Genomic DNA, 17510 nt, shown 5'->3' with positions numbered 1-17510 from the left:
ATTTTGTTGGTATCTCTTGCACTAAAATGTTACGGCCTGCAGTGCTTTCAGTTTTCCACATTCTTCAATAGGATAGAAGCCTTTTAATTCCCTGCCATTCATGATCTTACCTGCACTTCTTTACTTCATATATTAGAGCAAATTTTGATATTTGCTGCTTCTCAAGTTCACAGTCCAACCTATCCTGAGCATCATGGTAAGCCCTCGGAAAGCCTAGTTGTGAGCAGTTTAGATAGACTTTGTTCTCGGAGAGAAAGGATCGATGACGTTCTATCCTATCATTATTAAGGTTTCACCTATGCAGCATAAGAAATTCAATTCAACTCATTTGATACTGCATATGTATTTTCTTGTACTGCACTATGTACAAGTACAAAAGTTTTGTTTGTAGGGAACTCTGTCAAAACTTGCAATTCTTAAAAGGAAACTGAAGAATCACTTTCTTTATTTTTATAAGGATCCCTGGGCAACAAAATACTTCTTTTTAAAAAGCTTCTTCTCTACATATTTTCATCATCATTAGTAATGATCTTGTCATTAGTATGATACACTTTACCATGACTTGTTTCAAGTTTCTGTTGTATTATGGTTGCCTCATACTCAGGTAATCACCAGTAAGGATGTTGCTGAACATCCTGTATTGAATTTTCAAAACATCAATAAGCTAATGTAGACGAACACTCTGCCCCTTTATAGAATTAAGGTTGTCATGTCTTACATTTTGAACTGTTAGGAATGTATCATTGATTTTTATGAAGGATCTTCTAAACTTTTACAGTTCATATTTATGCTTCAAATTTCCCCTCTTTTAACAATTGTGATGGACATTGCTTTTGAATGCAATTTTAAGATTCTTGTCATCCATGATTTTATTTTCCTTAATGTAACTGATATGACGAAAGCATTCTTATTCCTGAGTTTCCGTGCTGTGAGTTGACTTTGAATGTATAGGTTAGTTGAACTAACCATATTTAGTGAGCTTGTAAGATGTGTTCCAATAACTGTGCTAGCTCCTCAATATGATGACTAATTGTTATGTTTCAATTAATTGTACTTTGCTTGCTGCTGTAAAGAAAATCCTCCTCGTGTACTGTATTCATTTCCAGTAATATTCATTATGAGGGGATGCTCTTCTAACAGTTTAGTTTGTTCTTGATGCAGAAGAGGTATGAAGATATTTCAGTATTGGGGCAAAGGCAATCTGAAATCTGAATGATGACAACTGCGTTTAGCTTCTTGCAGATCCTTCAGAGCCATTAAGTGTAGAAGTCTTTTGGAACTTCTTTTTTTTGCATAATAAATATAAACAAAATTGTTGAGCCAAGAGTAACAATTTCTTTATTTCTCATTTTTAACGGTAAAACCTAAGGATTGATGCAGGTGCATGATTTATTTTATGTGGATCTATGATGTGGATCTTGATAAAGATAGATCGGCAGCAAGATTTATCGCATCTATGTTTTTGCTGCTATATTCTATGAACATATATGCATTTAGGATGGTTTCAAGTGTGCCAGTGTTATTCAGATATATATATATTGGAAATGAATACTGCTTAGAACTTTTAACGTGATGATGAATTATTGGATTTATACTTGACGAGTGATGATAGTATGATTTTAAACAATTCGGAATTTATCCTATAAAATTGGATGGAAGAAGAGAGGAGAGAAAAAAAAAAGTATTAAGTAGATTGCACCATACTTACTTATCTAAAATTAGTGTTTGAATATTAAACTAGTTTAGTACTCACTAAACGGATTTAAAATAAATCTAAACTACATCCAAAGGCAGAAGAGCTTAGATGTATTAAGTTTTGAAGGCTTCTTGATATGACTATGTTGTTCTACAAGTAATTATAAGACGAATGCGTTTGACTCTAACGTATCTTTTGCATCATTGTGTATTTTCCGTTTCATAAATCAGTTCAGAGATAAGTTCAAAGTGCTACTAGAATACATTCAAAAAAAAGATAATTCAAATAGGGGAAAGATCCAAACAACTCCCAGCATTAATATGCTAGATGTGAGAAAGATCTACATTATGCATTAAAAGCATGCATCAAAGGAGAGCAAAGAGTCTGTCTAATTGCATTAGAACAATTATGGTCACGGCGTCAACAAGAGTCGCAGGCAGTTGTTGGGCCTTCAACCGTGCAAGGCCTGCCCAAGAGTTCAAAGCCTCGTTCTTAATGGGGCCCGCGAAGCAACCGGATCCGAATCCGACGGCTATTAGCACTTAGCAGCGCTTCTGCCTCTCATCAGCGGTTCCTAGGGTTTAATGCACACATATACATAATCGCGCCGCGCCCCCCCTCCACTCCCACAACTAGGGTTTCATTTCGGCCGCCTTCCTTTCGAGCTCTCGGTGAGTCTCTTCTCGCTCCTCCTCCTTTGATCTCGTGGCATCTCACCCGATTCCGTCTACTTTGATCCCAATCCTCTCCTCTTTGGTTCCTTGCTTTCGTCGTTTAGGTTGCTAACAGAATAATCTTTTCGTTTGCAAGGGGAAGGGAAGTGAGCCGCGGAGAAATCGATCAGAACGATGAGGTATTGGGTTCGCAGATCTGTTTGCTATGCTATCCGCATTATATTCTTCTAACTCGATTTATGGCGCAATTATGTCGATAGCTTTTTGCCTGCTTTAGTCAGTGGGTTCACAGATCTTATAATATGTTGTAGTTTGCTAATGTGATGGATTGGATTAGGTGTTGTCGATGGAGATTGTTCATTCTATCGTTTTTTTTTCCTTATGCTCTTTTTGGGTGGTTTGTGGATGGAGTCTGCTGTTACCAGCTGTTCTTTAAACAATTTATTTTGCTCTAGACTAGATGTTAAGTTTCATTAAAAGACCCGTTGCACCTAAGCTTATTGGTAACTATCGTTTTAACCAGATTCGCTCCCATCCAATAAATCTTATGACATGTTGTTGCGATCTACTTCTATTCAGGCTTCTGCCTATGTAGATATATGTTCCTGAAACATCTTGCTCATATTTTTACTTTGTTAGTGGCATCTTGGTGCACTGAGTTTGACTTAACATCTCTTTCAATTGTATGTATGACATTTGATCCTTGTAAATTTCTCAGCCAGTGCATTTCCCATCTTTCCCCTTGCCTAATAGTTTATTACCCTATTCATTTTTCCCTAGGTACATGCGACAGAATAATAATCTATGTTGTTTCCGACTGGCTTGCTATGACTCTTCCTTTTGTTTCCAATGTTTTTTTCCCTAGGAGAGTTATTATCAGAATAATTGGTTCAAAATAGGCTTGAAATCTGGAAGTTAACTTATGTAGGCTTCATTAATTTGTGATCATTATTAATCCTTATATTATCAAAACTTAGTCCGCTAAAACTAGTTTACTAATAATCAATCTAACTTTCGTCTATTTTCTTATCGCTTGCAGCAAGTTACAGTCTGATGTTCTTAAAGAAGCTATCGCCCAAATTACAAACGATTCGAGGGAGAAGAAACGTAAGTTCACAGAAACTATTGAGTTGCAAATTGGGCTGAAAAACTATGATCCGCAGAAGGACAAGCGTTTCAGTGGCTCTGTCAAGCTGCCTCATATTCCTCGCCCAAAGATGAAGGTTTGCATGCTTGGTGATGCCCAGCATGTTGGGGAGGTAACATATGTTTGCATTCCTGTCTATATTAAAGAGTACACTTTATTGGTTTCTAACTGGTTTCCCTAGTTCTAAATAAAAAAATTGCTTGTTAATACATGATAAATCTCAACATATCAAGGTTTGACAATCTTGATTTACTGAATTATTTTTAATCAAAGTCTTTGTTACATTTGTATGTGATGTTTTGGTGAGCCATGAGTACCCTGGAGAAATGCTAATGATAATTTTCTTAGATATCATGCTGTTTGACTCGTAATATTTTTTTGATTTTTGACCTCGCTTGATGTAGAACATTAGTAACTTACTGACTCTTGTCAGATTTAGAACTTTACAAATATATGAATATAGTCATTTGGCTGCAGTCATCCTTAGTAGCAGTTTGTTATGAGGTTGTAGATGTGTTGTTATGGTTCCAAATCATTTGATGCAGGCAGAGAAAATTGGATTGGATTATATGGATGTTGAGGGGCTAAAGAAGATGAACAAGAACAAGAAGCTGGTCAAAAAGCTTGCTAAGAAGTATCATGCTTTCTTGGCATCAGAGGCTATCATCAAGCAGATTCCCCGTCTCCTTGGTCCTGGTCTTAACAAGGCAGGCAAGCACTGTTTCTCTTTTTCTTTGGCTCCAACTTTTACCTGCAGTTTTCATGTATGAGTTTGAGATAAGATTCTTATTGTGGTGATTTAGTGTTGTGTAGGTAATATTATAGTTACTGAGCTAATGATGCTAGGTTCAGGATTTCACTTATAGTGGCACATAGTTGCATAAAGTAATGATTCTTTAGTTATCCTATTTGAATAGTTGTTATCTATGTGAAAAATGTTTGTGGTATTCATAAATTTGAAAATTGTTATTGCGATACAATTAATCATTATTGGTTTATTTTTGACAGGGAAATTCCCAACGCTGGTATCTCATCAGGAATCTCTTGAGGCAAAAGTTAATGAGACAAAAGCAATGGTGAAATTTCAACTCAAGAAAGTTCTCTGCATGGGTGTTGCTGTTGGTAACTGTGCAATGGAAGATAAGCAGATCCAACAAAATGTGCAGCTCAGTGTGAACTTCCTTGTTTCTTTATTGAAGAAAAATTGGCAAAATGTGAGGCCCTCGATCTGCATAGTGCACACTGATATAATTGTACTTTAGCTTCTGAAACTTCACAACAAAACTTTTCCTAATTGACTTGGTATTTGTGTTTTCAGGTGAGGTGCTTATACCTGAAGAGCACTATGGGGAAGCCTTACCGGGTATTTTAAAGTTGCTGCTTGCTTAGACTGCTACTTCTGTGACAGAAGATATGATACTGCATCTTTCATTAAGAATCTGTTACTAGCTGTTTGCGGTCAATCTTTTTTGTTTATCTAGGACAGGAGGATTTCAGAAGTTCTTTTTCTGTGTTAAATTGCTACTGCAAATTTGGTTGGGAGTACTTTAATGATTTACGACAGAATGCACTCTATCAGTTCAATTACTCTTCATTCTTATTTATTGTTATATGTTTTCTAATTGTGTTTCTTAAAAGAGAAAGCCTTAAATAGGTAAAATTCAGCTTTAAGTGAAAGCACACGCTCAATGTTGGATGGTTTGTTGTTTATTGGAATAGTATGTTCGTCAGTTTAATTTAACACAACATAGGCGTATAGTTGATCTATATATATATATATATATATATCGAGGTTGAGCTATATACACAAATGATAAATTTAAACCTACTAGACCATTAGCAATTTAGCATGCATAGCAGCATAAGTTTGTGTGATCATGGCAAGTTTAGAGCACAGAATGCACTTCCTAAAGTTCTATCAAGAACATGTCTTCAGACGCTCGCATCAAGGTTTTTTGTTAATTATTCTTGATTGGTCGAGAGAAAAATTGTTTAAATTTTTGTTGGTAGAAAGTATACATATTCTCTTCAAAAAAGGAAGAAGAAATAAGTCTACAAACTTGATTCTGGTTGATTAATTTATTCAATCTTATTATGGAGCTGCTACCGACTCTGTTTATCCTTCATTCTTAATTGGATCTTTCAGCAGAATGTATAACTTTGTTCTGTAAGGATGGGGCCCCAAACTTAATTAGGATAATGGTACACCAAACTTCATTTCAATCAAAACTTGCCAAGTCCCTATACAATAAAGATGACAGGAACTAACTCGTTCAATAAAACAACAAATTAATGCCGTAGGCGTCCAATTAAAGCAGATATTACTTTTATCGTATAATATCTAGACATGAATCTACGCATAAGGCACGGCAACTCGGTAAGAGATCCTTCCATTCACAAACAAAACTGGCATTCTCTAAACTTCACCTATAAAAGGGGAGTGTCCAACCCAACCAGATCATACACCAAAGAACAACATCAACAACTTCATTACCTCTTTCAATATCCTCCAATTCCACAATGGAGAGCCAAATATTACTCACATCACTACTACTATCTCCACTCCTCGCGGTGCTACTTATCCCCAGGTCCCATGCAGGAGGCATAGCCATCTACTGGGGCCAAAACGGCAACGAGGGAACCTTAGCAAACACTTGTGCCACTGGCAACTACAACTTCGTAAACGTAGCCTTCCTCCCCACATTTGGCAACGGCCAGACCCCAATGCTCAACCTCGCCGGCCACTGCGACCCTTACTCGAACGGTTGCACCGCCTTGTCCGACGACATCAGCTCGTGCCAAAGCCGCGGCGTCAAGGTGCTGCTCTCCATCGGCGGCGGCGCAGGGAGCTACTACCTCACTTCATCTGAAGATGCCCGGCAAGTCGCAGTGTACCTCTGGAACAACTTCTTAGGCGGCTCCTCGCCGTCCCGGCCGCTCGGCGCCGCAGTCTTGGATGGCATAGACTTTGACGTAGAGGGAGGAACAAACCAACACTGGGATGAGCTAGCGAGGTATCTCAAATCTTATAGCAAGCCTGGGAGGGAAGTCTACTTGAGTGCTGCACCTCAGTGTCCGTTCCCTGATGCATGGATCGGTGGTGCACTGAGTACTGGGCTATTTGACTACGTCTGGGTACAGTTCTATAACAATCCACCTTGCCAGTATGCCAAAGGAGATATTGCCGATTTGGATGATGCATGGAAGCAGTGGATATCCATTCCGGCGAAGAATATATTCCTTGGCCTGCCCGCCGCGCCGCAGGCCGCCGGCAGCGGGTTTATTCCGGCCGGCGATCTCACTTCCCAGGTGCTTCCAGCCATCAAGGACGCACAGAAGTATGGGGGGATTATGCTGTGGTCTAAGTACTATGATGACCTTACTGGGTATAGTTCTGCAGTTAAGGCCCACGTGTAAAGTGACGATCCAAGCAAACTTAAGACTATGCCTTCCTATGATTGTGTCGTGTTCCATGTCAAGTATGTACGTTCTTCCTGTGTAGCAAACTCAGTGAGTTCTGAGTAGTTGTATCTTCTGTTAGTAAATAAATGACTCTTATAGTAAGTACATTGATGGAGAAATTGCTGCAAGATTTGACCAAATTATAGCTAGAGGTTAAGTGCTTAATTTAAAAATACAAGGAGGTTTCATATAATTAGGCCATATCACATAGGTTAAACTGAAAATGTTTTAAGGCGCTCATCAGACCTTCTAAAATTTATCACGTTACAATCAAATGATATATTTTTTAATAAAATTAATCTAAAAGAAATAGATGAGAAGATTTATATAAAGGAAATTAATGCTCCCTGATCTAGATGTAATTATCCTTAAATTACGGCTGTTTAATGCTTTGCATGTGAAAGAAAAGGCTAAATTAGTTGGATTATAATAAATGATAGGAGACTAAGCTCTATTTGGGTCGAACTTTGTCCATTTGAGATGTGGACCCAAACCTAAATCGATTCATGCCTCGACTCGTATCTTATTATGCAATTGACCCTCTCTTTTTTGGGGTATAAAATAGATTTCTAATGTTCATTACCGTTTTATTAAACGAAATAAAGAAGAAGAAAAAAGAAAAAAGAAATCTTTCCCCTTTCCTCTGTCCTAAAGAATCCTTTCTCTCACTCCTCGCAAATTTGTTCGTCTTTTTCTCTATAATTCTTCTTCTGTTCAGCTCGTGGATACGTTGTGTTGTTCGATATTGGGAGTTCTTTTTGGCGAATCGGATTTGGTTGGTCTGGCTTCGTCCACCCATTTTGGTGTGGAATTTCTTTAATTCGCTGGGCTCTGTTTGATTCGTAGTTTTGGTGTCGAATCGTCTCATGGCGGAGAGTTTCAGCAGATGGGAGTCAGATCCCTTGTTCTCGGCGGCGGAGGTTGTTCAAGATTCCGCCGATAGGTTAGCCTCCCGCTTCTTGAATCCCAAATCTGTTTTCTGAATTTTATCTTTATGGGCATTGGAGAATCTATGCTTTATTTCGCGTTTTCTTCCCTTTTTCGTGTAAAAGGCCAATATTTCGCCACTGTAGGATGAAATGGATGCTAAAGGTTGGTAGTGTTTCAGGGTTTTCCAGCATGATGGATTCTTGTACTCATTCTTTTCGGCGTTGTATGTTTTCTAATCTATCTTAGCGTAGACATGAGTACAAGATCTACTGGAGGTAGTCCTTGATCTTAAAACAAGTAGCTAGTTTATCAAATCAAAGTTACACTTAAACTAATCAAAGAAGTCATTAAATCGTCTTCTATTAAATTGTTCGAGCTAATAAATTAAAAGAAGAAGAATTCTATTTTCCCTTCATTATGGTCTGAAACCATAAGCTAATGAATGAACTTAGAGTGGGAACTGTACTACTAAATAGACCTTTATGTCCAATTTGCAGGAAAATAATTTCAGATAATTCAACTTAAAATCACAACAAATTAATTAAAATCGATTGCATGTTTGTCTAATGCATAGGATGGAGACAGTTTTCCGCTTGTTCTTGCACGAACAGGAACTTATGCAAGGTGACCGTTCAGATACAAAGCTTCTCAGTTCGATGCAGTATCATAAGAGAGACCTATTTACTGCTCTGGAAACAACCAGATGGCAGGTAAAATGGTAGCAAGCCTCCAGCATACATTACTTTTGTTTCATTCTGTTATTTAATTTATTTTATTTTTATGCTGGCAGTTGGAGGATTTTGAGAGGGCGGTGAATTTGGCCACATTATCTGATAAGTCAAATTCAAGGGAAAATGCAATCTCCAAATTCAGACAATTTATTAGAGCAATAAAAGAACAAATTTTTCAGGTGGAAAGTAGTGTAGGGAACTCATCGATAGCAGATTCCAGCAGAAGCTCCCATTCTAAGAACTCAGCTGAACATGATACAGATGGATTGGCATTGTTTCTTTCCGGTAGGGATACCTGGCACAATCATGTATGCTATGAATCTGGAAACAACATCATGAGTAGGTTCCTTGATTCATCCACAAATAGTAATGAAATTATTGAGCTTAAAACTGAGGAAATTCCATCCATGAATGGTCTGAAACATCCAGATGGCAGTTATGACCCCTCAAAGGATTGCATACCGCAGAATGTTGAAGCACATTATCCCAAAAGAGATCTAGTTGAACCAATCCTATGTCATGGTTCATCTCGCAAAGATGAATATAAAGAGGAATATGCGGCCACTGAGGCTCATGATTTGGAATCTGGCGATTCAGGAGCAAAATGTTATCCTCACAATAACAGACTAAACAGACCATATTGGAGGTTTTTGAGAAACTTCTGGCTTGTAAGGAAAAGCAGGGAGAGCTTTACAAAGAGGAGGAAAGATGGAGAGGTTGCAGATGTGGATGAAGATAGAAGATTATTACCTTCCAATTTTAGTGTACCTTCAGCTGAATGGGTATTATCTCGTTATTCTTTTGATTGTCTGTGCCTGATCAATTTACTATATTATTCACGAGACAGGAAATTTTTAGTCTCAACTTTCAATGTCTGGTAACTACATTCGATTTTTTTTATTTAGTTGAAGTAAAGCAATACTTTTTGTTAACTGCTATCACTAGCTGTCTAGCTTCTAGTGATCTGTACACATTGAGCTCAAATCACTATTCTAGTCCATGTGAAAGTGGTGTTATACATATAGTTGGTGATGAACTAACTGGTGATTTAGATATATAGCTGATTATGAGCTAGCCTGGTGATCAGCAATCAAAGAAGACTATCTTTTCAGTGTGTTTGTTGTTTGGTACGGGGTAAGGATAAGGATGCCAGTAGGGAGCTTATCATAGTGTTATATCCCAGAAAGTACTTCTATGTTAAGAAAGACTTTTATGTTAAATAGATTTTATGATAGGAATGTGGGCACAACAACTGTTCTCACTCTAGTTTTTCAGATTGAAATTGAAACTGAAAGTTAGTGCCTTTCAGTGTGGTTACTTATTCATGGAGGTGTGTATTAACTTGCTGAATTTGGTACTGTTCTGTTGGGAGAGAATTTTATCTCTTTCAAGCTGCATCATTAAGCCTCTTTAATTTCTTATTTTACCTTGGTGAAGTGTAACTTATTCCTTAGGCTGTTCTGCAGTAGGTGTTGCAAATGTGATAGTTATTAATCTAACCACCCAATAATAGCTTGCACATAGAATTGTGAGTTGATTCATCTTGACACAATTTTGATTATGATTTATATTGATCCATAATTCTTTTTATTGCACATAAAACTATGTGTTCTTATGATAATTAATAGTACATTTAATAATTTATAGATACTTCATTCTTGTTATATTCCCTGTTTTTAGTGCTAGTTTAGTTCTATCAATAGTTGTAGCTCATCATGCACAACGGGAATGAGTTAATCTGCTGCATTTATTGGCAACACATGCTCAGTACTTCTTCATTCAAACTGTGCATTATTAGCGTCCTATATGTACAGATGATCCAAACGGTGACTGAATATTGGGAGGATATTGTGAGGATTCTGGCCCTTATCATTTTCTGACAATCTACCATGTTTCTGATCTATGCAGAATATGTGTTTCTGGATGGATTGGGTTCCCAGGTTTCGAATTTGTCAGAGATCAAGACATGTAGAATCGATAGTTTCTGTTCAATTCTATGTCTGGCTGGAATCTGTTTGGAGGAGATCTCAAAGATCTCAATATTTTATCCTTATCAATCAATTCCGAATTCGGTTTGCAACAACCATATTAGTTACACTGGCTGTTCTTGGTGAGTGCTTGGTTTATCTCAATGCTATTCTTCAGCTCCCACATGTAGAATAGGTTTGTGAAATCTGTGTCAAGTATGGACATTTTGTTTATCCTAGTGACTACTGCATTACATTTTCTTGTTTCTGTCTTTATTTTACGTTTTGCTACCTGTAAATAAAAGTTGTTTTGGGGGCAAGTAGTCAAAAGATGGAAACGCATTGTGAATAATCTCTATAAACTGATGGAACCAAGTGACCGGTGGTATTTTGCAAGCATACCTGAAAGAAAGGAGTTGATGTGCAACCTGTTTTATTCATACATGTTCGCAGTTAGTCAATGTTAGATATAAATTTAACTCCTGTTTTGAAAATATATGCTTTAGATTGATAACTGATTAAGACGAGTTAGTTAATTCATTATAGAAGGGTCAGAGTTTGTCTTCTAGATTGGGTTGTCCACTTTTCTCTCTGTTACGGGTTCCTATTATTATGGTTGTCAAAATTAAAAGTAAGATCTCTTCTCTACTTCTCTCTTTTGGCAATTAACCTTAGTATCAGTTCTTAGAGTTCTAAATATTTTATCTGGCCACAATTAGGAGTGAAAGAATATGATTCGACTGTCCCTATATGTCTGAGCACTTTGCAGTTTATTATTAACTGTGGTGTCAACCATTTATCTTTGTTCATTGTATTGGAATAGTCTTTAGCCTACTGCTACATTCCCTACTGAAACTGAACCAGATTTCACTCTTACCGGCTTAAATGGTGTATGAACCAGCTAATGTTTCGCATCAGCACACTTGTAAATGAAGGGAACATTACCGCCCCGATAACACTTCATTGTTCTTTGTTTGTCTTTGGATTGACCCTTTGGATGTTCATTTGATTTTCAATGAATTCTGTATTGCTGTAAATATGGTTGCATCACCTTATCATATATATCTTTTGTTCTCATCTGAAAAATATCTTTCTGTTCCAGGTTTCTTGGTATTTCATATTGCTTGAGCATATAATTTTGGCCGTTTGTTCTTTGCCCGTCCTACACATTCTAAGTGGACTAAATGCTTCTTCATCTCTGTAATGGTCTCCCAAAAACTTTTGAGGTAATCATATTTTTCAAGAGCCGCTAAACTTGCTTGGATATGATATCGACCCCGGAGACCGAGAAAGTTATCCCAGACTAAGAGGATTAGCTTTACTCCGAAGATACGCAGGTTTGACTGAAATGAGGGTCTTGCAGGATCATCAGTCTGCTTGGTTTGCTTGGCTTCATAAAGTATTGTTAGGATACTGATATGGCCCTTCTGATATAGCTAAGGTAGTTATCTTTGTCTGCATTGTTGATGTGGGTGCTATCCCTTGAAATGTAACTCCAAAGAGTGCTCAAGAATTCTAGAGTTCCTCAAGATTGGACCAAGTAATTCAACAACCAGTGGAATTATATATTTCCAAAGGATGCTTATCTTTCATTTGTGCTATTCTTGATGAAGTATTTATCATATCTTGAGAATGATGGGTTATTTCATTCAGATGGTTGTTTGGAGTTACGTATTATAGAGACATCATAACTTCCTTCTGCATGCTTTTATTAATTCTTAGTTTGTTTTTTTTTAATTTTTTTTTAACATAAATTCTTAGTAATGCTTCAGCACTGGAGTAGAATAGACTGGTCTTCGCAATGCTTCTTAATCGCTTTCGTACTGGTGTCACATCTACGGATGGCATGTTGTTCACGATGTATATATCATCACATCAATGCATCAAATTTATGAACACGTTCATGAATTCAACTAGGAAAACAAATTGGTCGTTGGACTTTTTTGCCTCTATATATATTCCTGTCTACAGTTCTTCTTTTTTATGTGTACATTTCAAAAGGTATGGTTTTCTTTTAAATGGACACCCAGTATCTTTGATTACTCTAAATTAAAACCCAGGAATTGAGCAGACGAAAAGTATTTATATTCTTAATTGAGGCAAACGAAAATAAAGTATTTTAATATTTTTATAACTAAATTGATAAAATTATAAGGCTAGTTAGTTAGCTTTGAAGTGTATTCATACAAAATAAAGGTCTATTATACTTATTGCAAGAATTCCCCTCAACTACTACACTTGCTAATTAATGATGTACAGTTGTCAACACCTTCAAATTAATTAATTATTCATCCGTCCGTATCCACCGCTTCTGATCTAATAATTAGAGACGTTTGCCAAAATTTAACCATTTAATACAATCCAATCCCAAATCCAATTGGACGTGCATCAGAGCGACCCCTTTAATGGTCGTCTAGATCATCGAAAGGGCACTACCTGAACTACCCTTGAAATTTTAGCCAAATGGCACTTGACTCCTTCCCTAAGAAACAGTGTTGCTTGGTGGCATTTGTAAATCTTTGAAGGGCTATTTGGTAATTTTATCTCTTTCGAAGTGGTTTTCGAGCCCCCCGTGGTCGGGCATCTTTCCTCTCACTAGTGGGAGTGGTGTCACGTGTGCAATAGTTGTCACCCGCTCCGCACGTGCTATCGTTCTATATAATGATGGCTCACGCCACCTTCCCTAACTAGGGCACGCTGCTGGATTCGTTCTCTTCTTTGGTATCTCCGCTGCTTCGAGGGATCGCCAGATCTCCTCCGTGAGGTATCGATTTCTTCGCTCCGATCCATTTTGATGATCCTCTTTCATTTGATCTGTAGTGTTTGGGATCCTTTTTAGTCGAGCTATTATTGCATCGTATGGATGCATGCGTATATCCTATTTTTAATTTTCTAAACTTTTAGAGAGGGAGGAATAAGATCGTCTTTCAAAGTTTTTCGAGTAATTGACAGTCTCTTTTATGGAATATTATTTCGGGTTTTGGTTTATAGTTTCTATGATGTAAGAATTGAGGATTATGAGGTTGATGGGGTGGGTGGGGTAGAGCATAAAAATGAATCTGGACATTGTATTCATAGATGATATGTTACAAAAGATTGGGTAAGATGGTCGAGCATGCACTACGAGTCCACATAATGCACAAGTACGGAGCAGTGATTTCATTCAAGTAGGTTCTTGAGAGATAGAGAAGTCCAGAACTGATAGAGAAGATGTAATAGAATTCTTATAGCAGCCTCAGACTAAAGGCTTAGTTGTCATCATTGTAGCTATGGGAAAGTTCATGTGTATCTTAAGAAACACCCATATGAGGATGACTGGATGTCGGAGGCTTGGTGGTGTTTGCAGAAAAGCGAAGCATTAGGAGCTGCACGGATATGGATGATGCAGCTGACTTCCACGTTTTTTTTTCTGATATTATTGCTCGTTTAATTTACATGTTTTTTTTTTTCTTTTTCTTTGCACGTTTGTACTGTAACTTGAATGATGCCTGCTTTGATTTGCAAATATTGGTACTATAATTTGAACAACGCTGGAAGCATGTAATTGTTAATATCTATTGTTCACAAGAAAAGGAAATTGGAACCTATCACCCTCTCATAATTGGTATTGGTTTTCTGTCAATATTGTTCTAGTTTCAGATCGTGTTTCTTAGTAATAGATAATGAGTTAAGATGTTTAAGAATCAAATGGCATGTGAATCTTGACATACTATGTGATGTTGTTCTTGTTTCTATTTCTTATTTATTCTTAAATATTTGTGTTTATGAGATTTTTTGTTATCAATTAGAGATCCAGGTTAATGGGCTGCCCCAGGGCATTTAATTTCACAGAACATCTTACACCTTTTTGACTAATGGAGCTTCGAGTGAAGGGCAAGGAGCTACATGCTTGCCTTTCTCATATTGCTCCGAAGAGTAAAATTGCCTTCTCATGAAGCGAATGGAGCAAATGGTGCCTCCACTTTGTTTCTGAAAAAATTCAGATGGCAAATAGCGCTGCTTCCTTTTATATTCAATAATATTGCTATAATAGGATGCTCAAATCATACCACAGTAATGCCACTATATTTAAAATTAGAAGCTTTTCTGGTTTATCGTGTAATGAGATTTCCAATTAAGGGTCCTATTTTTACATCTGGTTAGTTGGCTAATTTATTTCATTACCTTGAGTTGCTGATTATTTTCTTGGACGTCTCTCAGTTGGTAAGGAGACTCCTCTGTGTGCTGTTGTATTGTTGTAGGCTTGAGTCACAATTAGAAGTTATGGCATGCAATGTGCTTAAAAAATTTCTGGGCAAAATGATCATTTTGAAACCTTTATTCCCCAAATCTTCAACAGGCACTCATGGTGGTTTAACATGTTTTTTCTGCATGTCAACCTTGTTGTTATTGTTTTACAGTAGAAAGTCTCTGCCAAGCTATCTGTGGAATGAAACAAGTGATATCTTGCTAAACAATCTCAAAAGTCTCTCTTGTTCTTTTTCTTAACGTCGTCTCCTTATTATCAGACAGCAAGATGTCGACGATTACCCTTCCAACAATCTGCACACTTAAAAGCAGCATTAGAAGTCGGCCCTCATCTGTGCTGGTTAGGGGACCATCCTCTCTTAGCTCCTTGAAGCATCTCTCAAAAGCATCTGGGCTGAAGATTTCTAACTCATTCAGAGCATCTGCAATGGCTGTCTACAAGGTGAAGCTTATCGGCCCAGATGGCCAAGAGTACAACTTCGATGCCCCAGACGACACCTACATTCTTGATGCAGCTGAAACCGCTGGAGTGGAGCTGCCTTACTCATGCAGAGCTGGGGCATGCTCTACATGCGCTGGCAAAATGGAATCCGGTAAAGTCGACCAGTCGGATGGATCTTTCCTCGACGAATCACAGATGGAAAATGGATACTTACTGACGTGTGTATCGTATCCAAAGTCTGACTGTGTCATTCATACTCACAAGGAGGGAGAGCTTTACTAAGTGGAGCAAAATGTCTTCCCATGTTGTTGTTTCTGGTAACTCATTAGGGAAGATGGGATTTGTCGCTTAGAGTTATGTCCGGGTAGTTGCTCAGTTTAGGTGGTAGATCCGTGGTGGTGTTATGCTCCGCATTGTGTTCAAACTAAAAATAATGTGGTCATGGCTATAGACATTTATTTGTGCTTCGTGTGGGAAAGATGTGTCATCCTTCCAAAACAGTATTCATTTTAACAATCTATGATCCTAAATTATCATTAGGACATGTCTGAGGGCAGGGAAGAATGATTTTCCCTCCTTAGGATGTTTTTTAACGAGAAGAAGATGAGAAATGATAAAATAAATATCCTTCAACTGTCTTCCTTCCTCACATGTTTTTTCATAATAAAAGGTGTGATAAATTTATCACACGCAACTTGGCATTTGAGTGCTATTTAAAAATCAAGAGAAAATTAATTCATTAATCAAGAAGATTTATGCATCAACTGAATGGGGGCCATATAAGTGAAGGAAACAGAGACAAAGAAAAATAGCTACTGCTTTAATATGAAGTCAAAGCATGAGGTCTGGGTTTACAAGCTATAATCTAATAGGGGGTTCTTTTTCCTTCCTTTCTTCTTGTTAACTTTACTTCGTTGGTTTATGATTCGCCTCCTCTTTCTCTTTCAGATAGAGAAAGCAACCGCGTAGAAAGAGGTTTGCACTTTCTCAACAAAAACAAAATAGCATGAGGTCCTAAATTTAGATTTTGTCAAACATTTCAGAGTGTAAAACAGTAAAACCGCGTTTTGTTTTACACGATCTCTACGATAGTTGGAGTGAGTTAACACAAACATATCGTTTTTATTACCCTATTTCTTGTTAGAATAAACTAAGGAAATCTCTATCCCTATTTCTTGTTACATCTTTGGTTAAAAAAAAATTAAGTATTGGGACAAAAATAGGGGACAAATATGATATTTGAGATGGTAATACTTGGGATAAAAAAAAATCAAAATATAGCTTTGTCGGTTGTTCAATTTGATAATTTAAAAAGGTGCGATAAATATCTGAGATGTCTCGATTTTCTTATCCTAACAAAATTTATCACAGATAAATAAGATTCATTTCGTTTTCTTATTCTATTTTCTTATCCTAACAAAATTTATCACAGATAAACCTTCTTTATCTAACCTTTTATTTTAGCTGCCCCAACCATAAACTATAATAGCTAGGTCGTTTGGTGCACTTAACCTATCCAATTGGTTCCTCTTTTTATATTCCTATTATAATATCATTGCGTTATCTTCCCATCAGGCAATCAACCAACAACGACCAATTTGCGTCAGCTATGTAATATAAAAATCCACCACCCTCCGAATATCGTCCGTAATCAACCTATCCATAGAACTCACCGCCGACTACGTTCATTAACACGCAAGCGAGACTGTGACGTTGTCTGCCGTACTGCCGACTTCTTTTCTCCATCTCCAATCAAATAATGTTATGTATAAAAGTAATAATATTATTATTTATATAAAAATATAATAGTCCGTCGTGGGTTTTATCGCCTAGACGATCTAGACGTCTGTATCTGAAGGAGAGACGTCGGTAAACTAAAACCGTCAAAATGCAAGAGTTTTTATCGAAATAAATTATCCCTAAACTCTTTTAAATAAATCACTAATAAATTTACTATTTTACATATATAAACCACATATAATACTAAAATTAAGATTGATTTATTTTGATTAAAAAAACTTAAGAGTAGGCTTGTTTGGTCAAAAGAAGAAAAGAAAAAACTCGAATTGCACCTGTCGTTGTTTACAGCGCGTGCGGACGTGTTGACGAAAGCGACGTCTGCCGTAGCGCCGCCATTGACGGCCGTCGGACGTTGTGCACGTGGTGACACCGTCCTTCTGGGATCCCTTCTTACTTCTTACTTCCTGCGCCGC

The 17510-nt window shown here is 37.3% G+C and overlaps 4 protein-coding genes across 5 annotated transcripts; all 4 read left to right on the top strand.

The window, feature by feature from the left end:
- Window positions 1-2252: 2252 nt before the first annotated feature.
- LOC140768225 (large ribosomal subunit protein uL1-like) lies at window positions 2253-5101 on the top strand. Of its 2 annotated transcripts, none has more exons than XM_073108412.1 (6): window positions 2253-2367; window positions 2507-2549; window positions 3410-3629; window positions 4063-4228; window positions 4526-4731; window positions 4836-5101. In XM_073108412.1, exons 2-6 carry the CDS (start codon window positions 2545-2547, stop codon window positions 4887-4889), a joined length of 651 nt encoding a protein of 216 aa, XP_072964513.1. In that variant the 5' UTR covers window positions 2253-2367; window positions 2507-2544; the 3' UTR covers window positions 4890-5101. The 2 variants fall into 2 exon arrangements, with proteins under 2 accessions (XP_072964513.1, XP_072964514.1); XM_073108413.1 differs by having other exon boundaries at window positions 2282-2367; window positions 2513-2549.
- Window positions 5102-6037: 936 nt separating this feature from the next.
- On the top strand, window positions 6038-6934 carry LOC140769264 (acidic endochitinase-like). Its single transcript, XM_073109927.1, has one exon. The coding sequence runs from the start codon at window positions 6038-6040 to the stop codon at window positions 6932-6934; it is 897 nt and encodes a 298-aa protein (XP_072966028.1).
- Window positions 6935-7567: 633 nt separating this feature from the next.
- LOC140769353 (uncharacterized) lies at window positions 7568-12257 on the top strand. Its single transcript, XM_073110029.1, has 5 exons — window positions 7568-7922; window positions 8484-8619; window positions 8700-9422; window positions 10549-10750; window positions 11710-12257. The coding sequence occupies exons 1-5, from the start codon at window positions 7846-7848 to the stop codon at window positions 11733-11735; spliced, it is 1164 nt and encodes a 387-aa protein (XP_072966130.1). The 5' UTR covers window positions 7568-7845; the 3' UTR covers window positions 11736-12257.
- Window positions 12258-13229: 972 nt separating this feature from the next.
- On the top strand, window positions 13230-15775 carry LOC140768980 (ferredoxin, root R-B1). Its single transcript, XM_073109476.1, has 2 exons — window positions 13230-13371; window positions 15116-15775. The coding sequence occupies exon 2, from the start codon at window positions 15124-15126 to the stop codon at window positions 15577-15579; it is 456 nt and encodes a 151-aa protein (XP_072965577.1). The 5' UTR covers window positions 13230-13371; window positions 15116-15123; the 3' UTR covers window positions 15580-15775.
- Window positions 15776-17510: the final 1735 nt, after the last annotated feature.

The sequence above is a fragment of the Typha angustifolia genome, chromosome 10, assembly GCF_048772165.1.
Source record: "Typha angustifolia cultivar Huaian chromosome 10, ASM4877216v1, whole genome shotgun sequence".
Taxonomy (NCBI): Eukaryota; Viridiplantae; Streptophyta; class Magnoliopsida; order Poales; family Typhaceae; genus Typha; species Typha angustifolia.
This window is presented reverse-complemented; position numbering and strand designations above follow the sequence as displayed.